Genomic DNA, 18715 nt, shown 5'->3' on the forward strand with positions numbered 1-18715 from the left:
ATTTACTTACCAGAGCTAGACTTTTTAATCTGAATTTTGGAACAGGATTTATGTTCCTATTCTTGTAATATGAATAATGTAAGGGCAGTGGCTTTCAACCTCATTTGATTGGTAAACCAAACTTTTTCAGCTGTAAGCAAGCTGTTTTTCATTGGTTTTACAGACCCTGTCAGAAGTCTCAAATTCATGTTTGCTGTATTGCATGTTTTCACTAGTTTTATAAACTGAGTTAATGGATGCCTTTAAACTAGTCTGTGTTTCCTGGAGGAGGAGGAGAAGATGCAGACTCACAGTTTGAAATGCTCTGCCTGTGAAGGCTTGTTCTGGAAGTAACAATTTAATTCCAAGCAACCTCAAAAAAACATTGGGATCATTTTGGTTTGGGTATTTGTATTTGCCTTTTTTTTTTTAAGTGGTGAAAATAACCCTTTCAAAAATGAGTGCCTCTTCCTCTGACCCATGCTCCTATGATGCCTTTACTCCCCCCAAAAATGAGAGAACTTGGCTTGAGTTTATTTAAAATGTTACATTTTTCTTATGAGGCCAAATTTTGATATTTTTTTTTCCCCTCTGCAATTATGAAGGCTGTTAAAATGATACAGTGGAATCATATATTGACTTGATTCTAAGAGCCTAAATTTCAGAATAACAATCATTATATCCCTGCCAAAACAGTTTTGAGCAGACAGCGTTGTGCTGGCTTGAATCAGATTTCAATCAATAAACCAGAGGTGAAAGGTACTGCTGCTCATCCTGTTTAAAAATTCCCTTTTCTTTATTTACCATTCAGTGCAGCAGCTAGGATTTCTTGAAAACATACGGAGGTTAAGTGTAAAAGCAACAGGCCTGTCAATTCTTTGCATATTGCTGAAACTGTGGTTTTGTGAACGAATTCTTAAGTGCATATTGCCATTGAAATAGCACTGATGTGGTTTTGGGCTTGAATGGTCAGCAGAGGGCTTTTCAACCCTTTACTGCCCATGAGGAACCTGGCAGACATATCTGGCAAAGCTTAGCTAAACTTAATTTTGACACGAGTGCTTTTCCTGTGGTCACTTTGTCAGACACCGAATTTTCAATAACTGACACAGCAGAATCTCGCTTAGTGTACTGGGATGAGCTAATTATCAGTAGACACAAATGATTTCTTTAAAATGTAATTAGTTTAACCTGTCATATCAGTTGTGATGGATCTGCCATTAATTTCTACCTTTTTCCCCCCTTTTTTTGCCAACGTTAAGTGGCTAAAAGCCAAGGTAAGAAGTGTTATTTCTCCTTTGACCCACAGTGCCTCATGTGACTGATAGTAGAGGCTGCAGAGCCATTAAAACTGAAAACTAGCGCTCTCTTACACTCTCTTCTGCTTTCCATAGGATATCTAGATTAAACATGCTATACTTTTTTTTTCATTTACAGCATTTAGCGTGTCAATATATCAGTGATACATTGACATCTGCATTTATACATAGATACATTAATTTCTCTAACACGTTTAGTGCTTTGCTCTGAATTCAGTAGATGCCTTGTTTCCCTTCACTTACATTTTTTGCAGGAGACTTCCCAGACAACCTGAATGACTCTGCTAGTCATATAGCAGGGGCAGATTGAGAAATTCTGGGCCGTGCTGGCTGTATTTTACAGTCAGTGTTAAAGTTTGATTTAAATTATTAACATCTGAATGACAATGAATACAAATGTGGCTTCCCTTTAAGGAAAAAAATGATAGAAGACATTTGTGCATGAACTTGTCAATTGCCTACCTTTCTGTATCTGTTGTTAATTAATAGTGAAAATAACATTAAGCTTGTGTTTAGACTCTTTGTATTTACTGGTGTCTGTCTCGTGTGTAGCTGAAAACTTGTTGTTTGACAGCTGTCTGGGAATTCTCACTTTATATTCTTACACTTGAAAAAAAAGCTGTCAGTAATAGAGCTGCTCTGTTATAAAAATAAAATCATGTTTTCCCTTATTTCAGCATGGAAATAACCAGCCTGCAAGAACTGGCACCTTGTCAAGAACAAATCCGCCTACACAAAAACCACCAAGTCCTCCCATGTCAGGCCGGGGAACTCTGGGGTAAGAATGGACTGGCTGGTCCCTCCTGTGTAGTAGACATTTTTAATTGTGCCAGTGTTGGTGTTTCTTAAATTCATGGATAGATGGAAATTCTGGTTGCCTTTAGCAAAAAAAAAATAAAATCACAATACCCCTTTCTGTATGAACTCCTTCAGCTGCATTGACTCTTGTTTTCAGGATGACTGCAAGAGTTTTTTTTCACAGGGAAGGATTAGATATGGATATGGATAAATGAGGAGGCTATTGTTATTCCTGAATTTTGGGAAGAAATCCTTATTGACAGAAACAAATCTTAAAGTTTTAACTTCAGTGGGGGAAGGACTTTATGAGTAAAGTTCTTGTCTACTCATTTCTTAATATTAGAAGAGCTATGAAGTTGCTGTTTGTGCTGTAGTTGTTGCATTATCTAAGCAAAATTTATGGCATTGTGAACACATTGGCAACATCGATTCTTGCTGGCTTGTGCATTTTCATTTTTATACTTAAATGAGGAAGGATTTTGCTATTCCCAAGTCCCACTATGAGCAGAGTTCCCTGCATCTATTTTGCTGCTGTGGAGCTGTGGGGAGTGAAATCTGCTTATCTTGGTGTGCCAGCAAGTAATTGTTCCTGGAGACCAAAACTTTAATACTTGAGAAGCTCAGTGCATGTGCCATATGGTTTTGTCCAACTGTGCAACATCTTCCAAAAGGCATCCTAAATGACCTTCTACTTGTTTGTCACACTCAGCTTTCTCCTTATACTGTGGGGGACTGAGGCACTGTACAGCCGGCTGGCATGGTTGTGGTGGTGTCAGGTATGTTGTCTCTGAGAGGCAGGAAGCTGGAAAAATGAGGAGTACTGAGACAGAGCAGGGTGGAGATCAGGAGCAATGGTCAAGGAAAATTAGAAGCAGCAACTCCTTTTGTTGAGGACTGAGTGATTTTTAATCCCTGTTTGGTGCTTTGGTGGTAGCATTTGCTGCATACTCCACAGAAAATTAACCTAGAGATTTCCTCAGCATGTTTTCTGAAAATTCCCATTGCTCAAGGGCATGAAATCAGTATTCCAATTGTGTCTCTTATCCCAGCTGAGAGAGTTGTTTATCAGTTCTGGGAACCTGGGTAGCACTTTCATGTCCTCTTGGATGCTTGCTACTGAAACAGAAGCGTTGATGTACCGGTGAGCTGTCTCTCTCAGTACTCCCCCCTGAACAAGCCAGAGCTGTTTGGTTGCCTTGGCTGGTGCCTGATAAGGATTAATCAGCTGAATGTCATTTCCAGATGAGCTTGACAAGCGGCAGCAGTTGGCTGAGGGGGAGGAATAATGTGGGTTTGTAAGAGAGATTTCTATCTGCCCTTCTTGTTCAGGAAGTACAGTTCTTGTCTTGAGCAGCCGTGTTCTGCCAAGGCATGAAATATCACAGGCATGACTTACCCTAATTTATGCAGGAAAAAATCGCTAAAAACCACAAGGATGCTACTCTGCTCCCTTTGATCCAGAAAACAGAGATAAGTATGTAAAACCAGAATCAGCTTAGTGTGCAACATTGGTCTTTAAGTAGGTGCTGCCTGTTGTGCAGCTTGTCCCTCCAGGGCAGGACTATCTAAAGGGAGTCCTGCATGGAAGTGTGGAAAAGTGAAAAGCAAAAGGGGATGAAGTAAGCAGGGGTCTCTTCAGAGGATCAGAGAGAGATTGTGGAAATCATTGGGTGCTCTGGTTTGAAGTACCATGGAAGAATAAGTGAATTGCTGGAACTGGATGTAGTGGGAGTAGTTGAAGTCATTCCTTGAGGGTCCTGGATCAAAGCAAGGCTCTGGGCTCCCTGTAGCTCTCCCTGGTGGCAAGGGCTCCCAGCATGGCCCTGAAACACTGGAGGACAGTGAGGTGGGGAGCTCTGAACAGTCTTCCATCTGTAACAGTTCTTTGTCTTCCATCTATAACAATTTATTATTGAAACCTCTTAAAGAAAAAAGTGGAAATACTGTAACTGTTTCCAGACACTGTGGTGTTTGTAAATTAACTTGTCTATATGAAGAACTCTAGATGATTTTAATATGCAGGGTGTCACCACCTATAGATCTGCCAAAAGAGATCAGTTGTTGAAAAAAGAAGAAATTTTGTATTCTGGTTGTAAGCAGTAGAGATCTAAAGACTACCAAATAAAAATGATAGGGAAGACTGTTACTGAAATAACCTTGAAAAGTAAGTTTAGTACTGTTGCTTTTCACACTGTAGAGAGAAAGTCAGTAAGTTTCTTAAAATACCAGGAAACTGTATAACTTAGCAACTCTGTTATAACCAGTAATTGAACAAATTATTAAATGCCAGCAGTTCAGTATTTTTGGTTTTGCTTAGCTCTGATGCATTGCCAAATTCTGTGTTTTGCAATGGACCTGTCAGTTACTGCTGAGAACTGAAGAGCTCTGCGATTCAGTGCAATTAATGCGCTGTTCTTATGGCAGTAATGGGTCTGGTAAATACATCTCAAAAGATCGGTGTTATATTTCTGACTTGATGCAGCCTGCTCAGTTGGAGTTCTCTGGGCTTCGCTTTCTTGGGCCACAAAATGGAGACAATGAAGCTCATCTATGAGGCACTTCCAGATCTGCTTATGTGAGATGAGGTTGCTTGATTACTGTGTGAAGCAGTGCTCCTAGGAGAAGTACTGGTGATTGCAAATGTCACTTGTTCTGTGAATCTTGATTCAGCCTTGGTGATGTCTTAATGAGATGAATACCTTTAGCCAAGAGTACTTTTGGAAAGGATTCTGATGGCAAGGGAAAGGGGGGAGGGAAGAAGAGATTAGTACAACAAAAAATTTGTCATGTGCTGACTGTTTACCCAGAGTGTTATGCAGATGTAGCTATTGTGTGTTAGGTTGCTCAAATAATGTATTTCAGGTGGATAGTTTAGTTTTGGCTTTTTTGACCAGTCTGTGTGCTGTAGGCCAGCTTGTATGGATCTATGTAAGAGTACTTTGGGCTGTTGAGTGTGACCTGTCTACGCTGCCTGTTGGAATTTTACTATGTCGCAGTGAGGGTTGCTGCCATGATCTTTAACAAAAGATTTAGAAAACAAATGGATTTACAACTTCACTTATTTATCCTTCTAATCTTCTGTTTCTTTATCTCTCTGTCTTCAAATCTTTTTTTCCTTGACCAGACGCAATACTCCTTACAAAACCCTGGAGCCAGTCAAGCCGCCAACAGTCCCGAATGATTACATGACCAGCCCTGCCAGGCTGGGCAGTCAGCACAGTCCAGGCAGGACAGCTTCCTTGAACCAGAGACCACGGACACACAGGTAGGCTGTTTGCCACAGTAACTCTCTCCTGCCTGGCAAGGCAATGCTTACTAAGTCACAGAAAAGCCTTGAAGCTTTGTGCCTCTTGGCTTTTTGTTGAAAGGCCAAAAGGTGAGTTATTCTACCATTGCATCAGCAAAGCTTTACTGCATTGCTGACTTCCAAACATGAAGAAGTGCCTTCATATTCAGTATTCTGAGTGTAGCTTTTTAAAACTTGTTATTTTCTTCTTGAATTGCAAGGCTAAATGTTTCTCTGTGGCTCTTGAGTGAGTTCATTTTTTTTCAATTTGATTTTTATCACAGGCTTCAGACTGCAGGGGAAAAAACAGATCAAAGAATTCAATGTAGTTAAAAGGTTAGCTTGTATTTTAGAGAGCTTCTTTCTTAATATTTTTCTTATCTTAAAAACTCCCAGTAGGCAGTTAAACATGGTAGGTCACTAACAGGGACTGAGAGAGTATTTTAGACACAGTTGGTGATATGAAATACTGTCAGACTTAAATAACTTCTAAATGTCGCTGCATGAGGATCTCGTTAGTCTGTTTAGCTGGCTACTGTGAATGCTCCTCACTCCCATCTCACAAGATCTTCTTTTATGTAGGCTGCAGTCAGAAATTCAGCTGCAACCATGGTGACAGGATCAAGGTCTTCAGCAGACAGAACACTAATTTTGAAGGAATTATCTTGGCTTCCATTTCACATCACTGATTTTCTTTTTTTGTAATGTTATTTTCTGAAGAGATATATTTGAATGGTTTGCACTTGACTCTTGACTGATTTATAGCTATCCATGAGTGGTACATAAACTAGAACTTCACTGAGTACTCTTAATTAATATGGATGAACTAAAATGAAGTTTTGGCTTCAAAACATCTTATGTGCTTAGTTACCTTTACATTAGCCATTTAATGCATATAAATTCAAGAGTTAAACTAAGGAGTGCTCTTAGATACAAATAAGGATAGATTCTGCCTGAATTTTGATTCTTTTTCATTTCCTTCTAAGAAAATAAATGTTACAGCCTCCAAAAGCACGTCTAGAAATGTTATCCAATAGTTTACTATGTTTTGCATTGCTGGCCTCTGATTTGCATATCATATAACATTAGTTAGGCAAATTTTGAGCTGGCTGTACTGTTAACTTTCAGACTGTCTTAGAAACAAACTTATACATAAGCATGGGTAGTGGAGAGTGTTAGATATGCAGAAAATTAAGCAACCATGCCCCACACCCCACCCCAGGTGGTTTATCATATCCATTCTCAATTGAAAACTTAGCAATCTAAACTTCTGCTCTGAGTAGAGGAAATGTTCCTTCAGCTGACAACATAATTAATCTTAAATAATTATTTAGAGTTTATCCATGAAGTTGTCCAGCCCCAGCATATTACTTTCAACTATTACAAGGGCCCTGCAGTTGTTACTCCATTGCCTAGAACTTGCATGGTTGATTACCTTTTAATTTCTTGAAGCGTTTAATTGCACATTTTATTCATGGTGATGTTTATCAGCTTAGCTAATTCCATTTATTAGGAATGTAATGCATCCAGACTTGATTATCTGTATGCAATTGTAGGTAAAGACGGAGACATTTAATAGGGAGTTTTTCAAGAGTCTGTAATTGAGTTAGGCTGGAAGAGCTCACACAAGAAGTGTGGCTGTTGACATGCTTTTGTAGGAGATGCTCATACTTGTGTTTTTCTTGTGCAGTGGTGTTGTCACCTTATCGTAAATCTTCCATACCTTCTGGATGATTTTTCACGGTCAGCTCCTCACAGCACTAACTCCTTCTCCACAGCACAACCAACAAACTCCAGCTCTCTCCTCCCCAGCTAACCCACCCTTTTGTAGCACTCTCTTCTTATTGGCACAGCTATGGCCTATTAAGGGCAGGGCTGTTCCTAATCTTTGGTCATTAGTGCCGCTGCAACCCCTCAGGTGTGAGACTACCTTCTGCACTCTTTTCTTACATTCTATCCCTCCACACAGTGGCAGCAGTGGAGGAAGTGGCAGCCGGGAGAACAGTGGCAGCAGCAGTATTGGCATTCCCATTGCCGTGCCTACCCCGTCACCACCGACCATCGGGCCAGGTATGTGGGACCCCTCCCTGCTGGCTGCTGCTGCTTCCTTGTGTTTGCACAGGGACTCTCACTCAACATGGTGGGCTACAAACTGTCCTGAGCTACAGTCCTACTCAGGAAATCACTTATGAGTGCTGAGTGATGTCTAAAGTTTTAATTCTTTACCAAGAGTAGTTGCAGGACAGTCAGTTACTGAATAATGGATGGTTAAAATACCTTTGCTGGTCCATGTTTTTACAAGGCAATCAAGGGTGTAAAAGGGGAGTAAAAGACAAATGTATCCTTTTAAAGCTTAACTGTAACTTTAAATGTGTCTGCACTTTGGCATTTCTGGATGGCCTGAGAGCAGCAGCAACTATGTACATGTTTAATGGGAAATACTGGCTTCTGAAATACTCTGCTAACTTGCCATCTGTGGGGAAAGAATCTTGAGGGATCTCAGTGTTGGAGGCACACTACCTTGTATTTAATAATGATGAATGATAAGATTGGGTAGGGTCCTTCTTTACTGTTATTATCTTGTAATAAACCAGCCCAGTCACTGACTTTGTGTTTTGCAAGCCCATGAGACACAAAAGAGAATAGTGGAGTTTTGGTGTAATGTAATTTTGCTGTTGCAGAGATTTCTCTGTTTCTTGGATGACAAGTCTTCATTTCCTTTTATACATGTAGGCTTTCCTTTTCCAGGACATTTTCTGGTCCTGCAGTGGTATAAATAGGCATGAAATCTTACTATCATCTGGCATCCCATAAAAGTCAATGAGAATAAAGATTAGCATGTACAGAACCCTGGATAGGATCAGGGTCTGAATTGGTATTAGTTAACAGAAGTAGAATTTTTATATTTGTTTGGGAAGCCTATCAAGTGCCTGTACTTTTTTAAAAAATTTTTAATAATATGGCCTAATTAGGAATATAAACTATTTTATTAGCACACATTTCTGTTCCTCCTGGAGCCCCGCCAGCACCACCACTGCCTCCACCTCTCCCGATGGGCAGTCTGATAGGTGAGACTTGACAATGCTGAAGTGATTGCAGACATGCTGCATAATCAATAATCACCTCTTCCTAATGAACTCAGTGAGGGGTTTTTCTTCTGTAGTGGGACCTACGTGATTTTATTACAAAAATCAGTTCTGGGATTTTTTTTGTTTTTTTTTTCCACAAATCTAATCTCCACTAATTTCCTGTGTTTAAAGCCTCTGAAGCTAAATGCACTAGGTATGGAAAAAAAGCTGCTAGTTGCTTGAAATCTGCTCTCAATTAAGCTAAGATCCAATTAATTTGATCTATAAGATCTCAGAATCTGCTTGAATATTGGCATTAGGCTGTGTAACTCCTGCAGCAGAAGCTAAGTCACAGCAGTTGCACTCTAGTTCAGAAATGGTAGTTTATGTGTAGGGTGATGTGTGTGTTCTATTCTGTGGGCACAAAGTGACTGGGAAGCACAAGTGTCTGTCACAGTAGCTTGGCTTTGATTCCATAATGCTGCAGGCAGGTGTCAAACTGGAAGACTTGAGGATATGAACTAGCAGTTCTTGAAAAATTGCTTCAAGCACTACATACAGCAGTTAGGGTGGGATCTAAAAGTAGTACTTTTGAAAATAGACAGGAAAAAATACCCCACCCTTTCCTGTCACAAGCTGATGACAAGAATAATTGATTGAGTTATGAAACTAGCTTTGGAGGCTTTGACCCACGTAACCCTTTGCACTCTCCCTTACTGAAATGCTAAGTGAAAATGACTTTGGATAGCATCACAGGACTGCAAACTTCTGTCTGCTTGCTGTTTGTGTCTTATGTAATTATATAATATATGTATATAAAAGCACAAAACACTTTATTGCAAACTAATTTTTGCATTTAAGAATTGTGTTAATTCATGCAACTACAATGAGTGAGATTCATTAGTTTGCAAGGTGTGATTTTCTTTCTGTCAGAGGTTAATCTGAAAGAACTTAAACTGTTTTGTTAACCTTGAAGTTTTGTGCATCCAGTAGGTGGAAGGTAAATATGGGTGTTTATCATGAAGAACAAATGACATCTTTGTCAGCTGGAATTGGTGATTGTGATTTGTTAGTACAAATTCCATCAATATAAAAGCACAACCAGCAAATATGATTGATAAATGTGCCAAATGTCTGAAGCTCATGACATTTGTTTCACTGGTTTTGTCAGAGTGTTGTTTTATATTATATTGGGGGCACGTTCAGCTTTGCAATTGAAATAATTTGTTTTGAGCAGAATGTGGATTTTTTTTTCTGTGTGCTCTTTAATAAAGGGTATTATTGCATGTAGTATAATTGAGATACACTTAAGAATTGGATTCAGTTTTCCAGTCCAATCCAGTCTCAAAGTACTCTCAGCATTTCTCAATGCCCTTTATATGAGTGTTGGTTTATGTTCTGTGTGTTTTTTCTCATTATTGATTGTAATGGGGATGTTTGTTTTTTCTGTTAATTGCCTGTTACTGATCTTAAATTGTTGGAGAGCTGTAATCAAGTATTTTCCACGTTCTGGACTTTTTCTGTTTTCTGCGTTCTATCCCAAGTAATGCTCTGCTTAAGTCTTGTCCTTGGTTCCTCTGGCTAATGCTTTTCAGCTGCTCCTGGTTCAGCTCCTGGTTCCCAGTATGGCACAATGACCAGGCAAATCTCACGACACAACTCTACCACTTCTTCAGCATCTTCTGGTGGATACAGACGGAATCCTTCTGTGACTGCCCCATTCTCTGCTCAACCTCATGTTAATGGCGGGCCTCTTTATTCTCAAAATTCAAGTAAGCTGCTGCGCTCTGAAATCACAAACTGTTTTGAGCAAAATGATTGTAAAAGCATGCATGGCATTTTAATTCATTTATGAAAAGCATCAATGAGATTACGACTTTCTTTCCTGAAATAGAAGGAAAAACAAACAAGAAAAACCATATTGAAATTGCACAGTGATTGCACTATATGCAATTATACTGTTTTCCCCCCTGACTTGTTTGCTGTTACTCATGAGAAGAAATTATTAGGATTGCCTGTCTAATTATAGGCACATTATACCTGGCATTTCAGGTGTGCTTGGAGAACACAAACTAAGCCAAGGGTCAGTTTTTTGTGGAAGACCTAAGGCGATTGGAGTACACTCCCCCACTATTTGGATGGTGGCAAAAGAATACTGAGCACAATGTTCATGTTCCTGTCACACAGTTCCTCCCTGTCTCTGTGTCTTTCTTAAATCCCTTCCTGATTCCAAGTTTCTCCTTTGTTCTTTTCTTTAAGCTTGACTGTTAAAGAGCTCAGTCTCTCTCTTTTAGCAGACAGCTTCTCTGCTTTCACACTAGTAGGAGCATCTGCAGGAGATGAAGGAAGGGATGGATACCATGGGCAAGTGAGCAGGTTTTAGTCAGCAGCCTCCTGCCTTCCTACCCCAGAAGGGCAAACAAGGTTCCCTGCAGAAAGATCTGTAAAATAAGGATCTTGGCTGCTGGTAGGAAGCTCTATCAGGAAACTTTTTCGTTGCCATTTCCATCAATTTTGATCAAGTACACATCGAGCAGTGGTAGTTGTATAATGTTTTTTTCTTGGTAGTGTTCAGAATGCCAAGTCTTTAAACTTCAGAGGAATGTTTCTTTTGAAAAGAAATGTTGATGTTTGGATTCAAGATCTCTTTAGACCAGTGTTTGCTGTTGTGTACTTACTCTTAAGAAAAGAATGCTTTTAAAATATTTGGGACACCAAAGTGAAGAGTTTTCTGAGTAGTTTAGAAGTATTACATTTGTAAGAAAGTATTTTTATATGCAGACACAGTATCTATCTTTTCTTTTTTTCCAAACCTGATTTTCCTCCTACTCCTGCTCACCCATACTAGCATTTCATTTTCCTCCACATTCTCATTCCTCCAAATTAATTCACCATAACAACAGAAACTCCCTCCTGCCCGAACAGTTGAGTTCCATTAAATAAACAGGGTTTTACTTCTGGGAATAGTTCAGTTGTCTTAAATGCTGTGCACACCACTTTTTCTGAATGTTTACATTTGTCCAAAGCAATTTTTTGCTCAAATGCAGGTGCTGTTTCTTAATCTAGCCTCTCTGGTGTTTTCAAAATACTGATGGTCAGCATTTTTTAAACAGTATTTTGATGGGTGTGTTTTGCTACTTGAAACTGTTTTCCTCTGTTTCTGTAACTGGTGATTATTTTTTTAGTGCTACTGTCTTGACATTAAACCCAGGTCCCATGTTGCCTTAAGATTTTACTTTTCATGCTAACAAATGCTCTGGTTTTTTTTAGATGTTTACTTCAATTTTGTGAGACACTGTTCTGTTTTTATCAATGATTTATCCCATACAGTTTATTTGATTATTGGTTTTGTAATGAACTAAATGCTTCATTTTAATTCATCAAACATTAATCTTAGTTAAAGCTTTATTTAAAACTGTTGCTTACTTGGAAGAACAGAACCTCTTTCAAATTTGGTTCCAACTGGATTTATTACCATGCTGAATTCCCACCTTCACTGGAATTTCTCTTGCTCCAGTGCAAGAGAAATTCTTGCATTCCACTGAGAAGGGACACTGTATAAACAAATGAGTTGATGTTTTGTTGAGTTTCTGGGTGGAGTTTTGTTTTATGCTTTTCATTGCCTGCACTTAAGGGGGAGATGTCCTTCCAGAGCTGATAGTTTGGGTGGCTTGCCTGACTGCTCCCATTCCCTACCTGTGCAGGGAGCAGTTGAGCACTGGGGCTGCCAGCCCAGTGTCTCTGAGCACAGGTGTGGTCACAGGTCTCATTACTCACCAGACAGGCACATATTTCACAGAAAATAAGATTGCATGGGCTTCCTGGGCAGCTCTACATGCTCGTGTAGCCACTCAGAGCTGTTGAAGCCTTTGCCAGCCTTTTAGGTTGCTGGGTGCCTTCTCACCACAGAAGGCTTCATAAAGCTCCACTCTGCTCTAGACCCATCTGTTTTTTTCTACCAGCAAGCAACAAGGTCCTGTTTTTGAGAAAAACAAAACTGCAGTAAGCTATCTGATTGCCCCAGTCCCAGCAGAGCCCAGTGGTGGGAGGTGCTCTCTGTGTGAATGCGGAGTGTTGATGCTGGAACATTGTGCCCCTTGCAAAAGTTGCCTTTGCTCTGTGTCAGTGCTGCTTTGCTGCACTTGATACAGGTTCCACTTTGATTTTAGAGAGGGAGTCCAGAATCCTGCAAAACATCACCTCTACTTCTAGTAGCTCGCTTGGAAAAGAGAACTGCTAAATTGAGTAATCCTTATTTAGCAGCAAGACAAAAGCTCAATTTTCTGTGCTCCCCAGGTGAGCGCACAAAATGTGTGACAGAGCAGGAACCTTCACATGCACCCTGTGAGCTTCCAGCCACGCAGCCTGCACTTTATTCAGCTGTTCCCTGGCTGAACACGGGCATGCTTTGCTTTTGGTCCTCCATTGGCTAACCACGAATTCAGCCTTGTTGGAAACACAAGCTTGAAGAAGGTTCTTGTGTGTGTGTGTTCTTGTTGTTCTTTACATACTTTGTTTTGTGGTCCTCGTTACTGACGGCTGCTTTTGTTTGTTCCCTTTTTTTTTTCCTTTGTCCATTTGACTTTCCCCATATGGTGTGTGTGTTGCTACCAGTTTCTATTGCTCCACCCCCTCCCCCTATGCCTCAGTTGACTCCACAGATACCTCTCACAGGCTTCGTGGCCAGGGTGCAGGAAAACAGTAAGTTTGGACAAGCTGAGCTGTTAAAGGGTAGAGCCTACTCTCTTCTAGCATGCATGGCTGGCAAGTCAGACTCTATTTTGTTTCCTTTTCCAGAAGCTAATACCATCTTGCATTCTAGTGTCAATATGCTATTGGAGCTGAAGGGCACACTCTTCAATATTTATAACACGTGCATGATTATTACTGACCCATTTAAGTCCTGAACTGCAAATTTATTACAGAAGTACAGTGTGAAATGTGGCATATGTTTGGTGTGAATATAAAATTGTATTTTAATTGAAAATACTAATTTCATGTTGAATCACCCTGCCTTTTTCAGTAGGGATAATTGATTAGTTTTTATTAGAAAGGCTTCTGTAGACTGTCAGAACATGTAATGTGTAACCATTGATTCCAATGCTGTAGCATTTTTCAGCAAGCTGTACAGTCAATTGAAAACGTGCAGTCTTAAGACCTAATGCATTACAAAGGAGCTTGTAAGGCATCTCTCCTCTCAGTAGCCTTTCATTCTCCATTTCTTTCTGTTCTATTTCCCTGCTGAGCCTCTAGCAGCATAGCTCTGCTTGTTAGGTGTGTAAGAGGTGCTGTGTTTATACTGGTAACTCTGCTTTTACCATTACTGCTTGATTCCCTCCAGGTGAGTGTTACTGTCTCAAGTGCTAGTGCAGGTGTAGAGTCATGTTCCTGATCTGGAGGTATCCTTTTCAGTTGGAGTTTGTTGCAGTTCTGTAAACAACAGATTAAATATTATTTAGATAGAGTATGAACTAAAAAATGCTTTTAAAATGTTTGAGAACCATTTTGAGATTTGCTAGGATCTCAGAGGCTACTACTACACAGTTGGCTATATAGCTGCAACATCCATTTAGGGACCCCAGGTCTGAGTAGTGTTGCTGTTCTGCTTCCCATTAGAGCTTTTAAGTGGTCGTCTTCTGAGCATTCCCCATGAGATCAGAGACATCTCTCTGGTTCTCTCTCCAAAAGAAGGTATTTTGGTGCTGTGCTAGGTAAACAGCAAGAATCACATTGATGTAGAATAGTGTGCCACAAAATTGTGTTGAAAACCTTTCCAAAATAGTAAGTGTAGAGGTAAACCTGCTGAAGATGAAGGTTACAGAATATCTTCACTTGCAGATAAACTTGAGAAAATTGACACCTGCTTCTGAATTGTTCTGAGTATTGTCCTCCTGGAGATAACACAGCCCTTGGAGAGCAGAGGTGAAAGGGACAGACTGACTTGTGCAAGCTGACTTGGGGATGAGACTGCAGCATAACAGCTGAAGCCTGAAATCTGGTCATAGGAATTGTTCTTTATTTTATTTCTTTTAATAGTCCCTTGGGTTGGAAAGTTCTGTAATGAGTATGGCTTGGAGCCTGTGCGGCAGCCTGCGCGTACGCTCAGCAGAGCTGGCTCTAGAGGCTGCTCTTGGGTTTTGGCATTGTGTGCTGGACTTTCATCAGTCTGGTTTACTCAAGAAGTCTCTGCTGTTAGGGAGATGTGGGTAGACTTGTCCTTTCCTTATCATAGAGATCTGCAGGCTTGGAAAACAGACTGCTTGAGAGCTACTTTCAGAGGACAAGGACGTAGAGGGTGTAGAAACTATGCAATGCCTCTTCTTTTTTTCCTCTGTTCAAACTGTGAGCATCTCCTCCAGAGAGGTTTTCCAGTGTCTGGTGCTCAGGGACAGCTGATTTAAGTTGCTGTACTCTCACACCCAGTCCTTTCACAAGGAGTCTGCTGGTCCCCATTTAAAGAGCAAGGGTGGGAATGCATACAAGAGAAGATCTCAGTTTGGAGCTATATAAATACTTGTCCCTTTACCCTTTTTCATTTGAAGTGGCTTTTTGCATGCTTTATTTCCCTCCCTTAGGAGAAGTGATGCCGTCCTAGAGTCTGGCACAGTTTAGAACCAGAAGAAGTCTAGGTTAAGGTCCAGGAGGCAAGGGGATACTTCAATGGAGTGGCACTTGTCTAATTTTCTGTTCCATTCTCTCCCTTTGTTTAAATGCAAAGTTGAATTGTTTTAAATGTTTCCTGTAAAGCTTGCAGTTCCTGCACTGCATCTCAGTTAGAGTATGTCTTGGTGCTTTCACACTTGCATTTCCTGCTCTCTTTCCTTTTCAAATATGCAGCTTCATTGTTGAATAAATGTAACTTTTTTTGCATTTAAAATTTATAAAAAAATTTTTTTAAGGTAAGGATTTCTCAAGATCTCAAATGATTGTTGTTTCAACTCTGTTTTTTTTTTTCCCCTGGCTGCAGACAGAAACTAAGGAGAGAAATACATTTGTGGAAGATGTGCTAAACTGCAGCACAAAACCAGTCCATTCATAAACAGTGTTGTCATGTGTCTGTGGTGGATTAATGAAGCCTGTCTGTGAGTGCTATTCAGTAACGGGCAGGACGTAGCATTCACTCCACCAAAGACTTTGTTAGTCTGTCTCCAAGTGACACAAATGGGCTTCTGTGTGGGAAAGGAGTCACTAATAAATACAGTGGCAGCCAGTCTTACTGATGCAGAGAGCTGTGGGGTGTTCAGCTCAGCTGGTCAAGTTGAAGAGGAGCTGGGCTTGCAGGTGAAGAATTGGCCCTTCAGGGGAAGGGAGCAGGCTGGGTGCCTGGGCTGAGGCAGAACCTGCCCCAGCAGCTCCTGCCCCCTTTTGCCCCTGGCAGCAGGTGCCAGAGCTGTCCCAGTGCAGCCAGCCTGACCCACACAGGACAGGGGAGCTGTACCCAAGTCCCTTGTCAGGGGCATGGGGCTGAAGAGCAAAGGTTATGTCACACTAGGGTAGTGACCAGCCAAAAGTAAAAAGTGTTTAAGCAAACAAAACCCCAATTTCTAATCTCCAGTGCCATTGTAACTATCAGTTGTCAAAGCTTCATTCAGTGCAGTGTTGGTCTTTCTCTGTTGCTTGGCTTTCTTTTCAGAATTTGTGTGCTGGAGCTGCACATTCTGAGGCCTGATGCCTTGTTCCATCAAACCCTGCCTAGAGCAGTGGTTTTCAGCCTATGTTTTCAGTGTGCAGAATCCCAGATCTCTTGAAAATGAGTCTGTGTTGCTATGTAACCAAACTGATGTCAGTAACAGTAGCTTCCTTTCAGTAACTTGTGGCTTCATAGTGCTTACACCAGGGCCATGTGTAGTGGACCACATCTCCCTAGGAATAGCATGAGGGACTTGATGTCCTGCATCTGAGTGTGCCATCTCTCTGTTTTGCTGCCAGCTGCTGTCAACGTTACTGGAAACTAATTTAATGAACTGATTTAAAAAGTGATTTGTACCATAATGCCTTTCTCTTTTTCCCTTTCCCAAAGCAACTTGTAACTGTGCTGATTGGAGAATCTCAGGGCAGGGATTTGACATTTTGGATTATACATTTAATTCCTTGAGCACTTTTTCTCTAAGAGCAGCAGCTGCCTGTCGTTGTTTTTCATTTATTGATTCCTGAATGTCACACACACAAACTAGCCTGCAAGATAAGGATCTGTACAAAGCTTTTCTTCTGCAGAAGGATTACTTGGCTTCCTCTTACCTGGTTAAATCTTAAAAAAGGGAAGAGACTAGTATTTATGATCCACACCAGATCTTTTTGTTCCCTAATGCTAGCTCTGAGAGAGAAGGAATCCAAGGAAGCAGTGTTCAGAAGTAAATTGAAGTGACTGTTCAGACAAAGGATTTGTTAAAAGCCAGTCAAGCTGCTGGCCCAGTCAGGGGCTGTTGCTGCCTGGCTCAGAGGGTGCCACTGAGTCCTCCATAGCTCCCGCTGCAGCGCATGGACATTGGAGCAGGAAGCTTTCCTCTCTGCTGATGTTCAGCTTATGCCCCGCAGCATGTGCTTTGACTATAGTAGCATTTACACATAGATTGGACCACTAATAACCAATAGAGTTGTGTGCTGTAGTTGTTAATACAAAGCCTCTGTTTCTACTCAGTGCATGGTATTATAGTGCATGCTGTGTGTGTTGTCCCTCCAGCTCTTTTATTTACAGTGTTCAGCCTCAGGTTTGTTTGCATCTCCACCCTGTCTTGATTTAAGAGAAAACAATAATCTCCAAATGTTTCTAGTTGCTGATAGCCCAACTCCTCCCCCGCCGCCGCCCCCCGATGAGATGCCGATGTTTGATGACTCTCCTCCTCCTCCACCCCCACCACCTGTGGATTATGAGGATGAGGAGGCTGCTGTTGTGCAGTACAGTGATCCCTATGCAGATGGAGATCCTGCTTGGGCACCTAAAAACTACATAGAGAAAGGTAAGAGAAGCACTGCAGCTGTGTTAGTGCAGTATCAGGGGATTAATGGTGTCTGAAGGGAATGAAGGACTTAGTGTGGGTCTGATGAAAACAGTCATTGTCCCTTCTAAGTCAGAACACAAGCCATGCTTTCCTTAGCTTGTGTCTACACCTAATAATACTGCTTTGGACAAATTATAAAATGCATTCAGGTATTCTAGAATGGGTGCAAAAGCAAGTTTCTTCATGGGAAGCAGATGTAAAAATTGGATGGCTTTCATCTTTGATGAGCTGGACTGTCTGTACCTACCTCAGGATTGCTGGGCAGTCATCTAGAGATTTCTGCAAAATGGTCAGAAATTCCAAGCGTTTATCTCATCAGCCTGGATTACTAGAGTCCATTATTAGACTTAGAGCTATGAAATATGTTGAGGTCTCCTTGGAGATTTATCAGTGACTCCAGATCAGCAGACTCGGAACTGTGCTTAGGTATGAAGTCACGTAGTAAACGTCTCTTCCCATAAATAATGGACAAGCAGATTTCCTGCCAGTGGAGTTGTCTGTGTTGTAGCACTGACCATTTTGTCAGCAGCAGTGCTGCCAGTTTTCTCATGAGCTGGCTGGTGCTGCAGTGAGTACAAAATGGGGACAGGTACTTGTGGTGTGGCAGAGCTCCTGTGTACCCTCTTCACTTGAGCTGGACTGTGTGCAGGACATACCCAAGGGTTGAAAATAACTGATACAGCATAGCATGCTAGGCATTAAGACATCAGATAGCTGAGATTATATGTAGGTGTAAAATAGTGGATTCTTGGAATCCATAAAGCTGATCAATTGCATAAATCCATATTAACTTTTGAAGGCTAAGGCTGTGATGTCTGAAGTCTGTATATTCACAGTGGTAGTTTTTAACTCCAGCATTGGTGGTGGCAACATTCTTTCCTTGGGGAAATCTCTGCTTTGTTAATGGCACACAGCAAGTTGGAGGTTGGTAAGAATAAGGTAGTACCAAGCAGGTACTGAAAATAGCAGATATTGCCTCTACACTCTTCAGCAACTTTCCTACTTGCCCTCAGTGCAGCTCCTTGAAAAGTAGTTCCAGAACTCCTTATGACATAAAAGCTCTGTAGGAATGCCCATTCATTTGTGTGCAATGGCTTTAGCAGCGAGGTGTGCAGGGCCACACTGATGTACCAACAGGGGCCTCAGTGGAATAATTTTTGTAGAAATTTTTTGTTCTAATCAAGAGATTGATACTAGGAGATCCACATGCTATTGAGGTAATCTGGTCAGAAATGAGTGCCACACAAGTCAGGCGTTCCCTAACTC

At 41.0% G+C, this 18715-nt stretch overlaps 1 protein-coding gene across 11 annotated transcripts in view; it reads left to right on the forward strand.

Moving 5' to 3' along the window:
* The window catches only part of ABI1 (abl interactor 1), a 77375-nt gene that overhangs the window by 57317 nt on the left and 1343 nt on the right, over positions 1 to 18715 (forward strand). For 2 of the 11 annotated variants that reach the window (XM_074534658.1, XM_074534626.1), the window contains 8 exons: positions 1242 to 1256; positions 1976 to 2076; positions 5221 to 5361; positions 7352 to 7452; positions 8376 to 8450; positions 10046 to 10222; positions 13065 to 13151; positions 17222 to 17407. In XM_074534658.1, the coding sequence (XP_074390759.1) occupies positions 1242 to 1256; positions 1976 to 2076; positions 5221 to 5361; positions 7352 to 7452; positions 8376 to 8450; positions 10046 to 10222; positions 13065 to 13151; positions 17222 to 17407 (883 nt within the window). The remainder of the gene's footprint in view (positions 1 to 1241; positions 1257 to 1975; positions 2077 to 5220; positions 5362 to 7351; positions 7453 to 8375; positions 8451 to 10045; positions 10223 to 13064; positions 13152 to 17221; positions 17408 to 18715) is intronic. The other 9 variants (XM_074534627.1, XM_074534635.1, XM_074534629.1 and 6 more) reach the window with 9 other exon arrangements.

Source organism: Zonotrichia albicollis, chromosome 1 (genome assembly GCF_047830755.1).
Source record: "Zonotrichia albicollis isolate bZonAlb1 chromosome 1, bZonAlb1.hap1, whole genome shotgun sequence".
Lineage (NCBI taxonomy): Eukaryota > Metazoa > Chordata > Aves > Passeriformes > Passerellidae > Zonotrichia > Zonotrichia albicollis.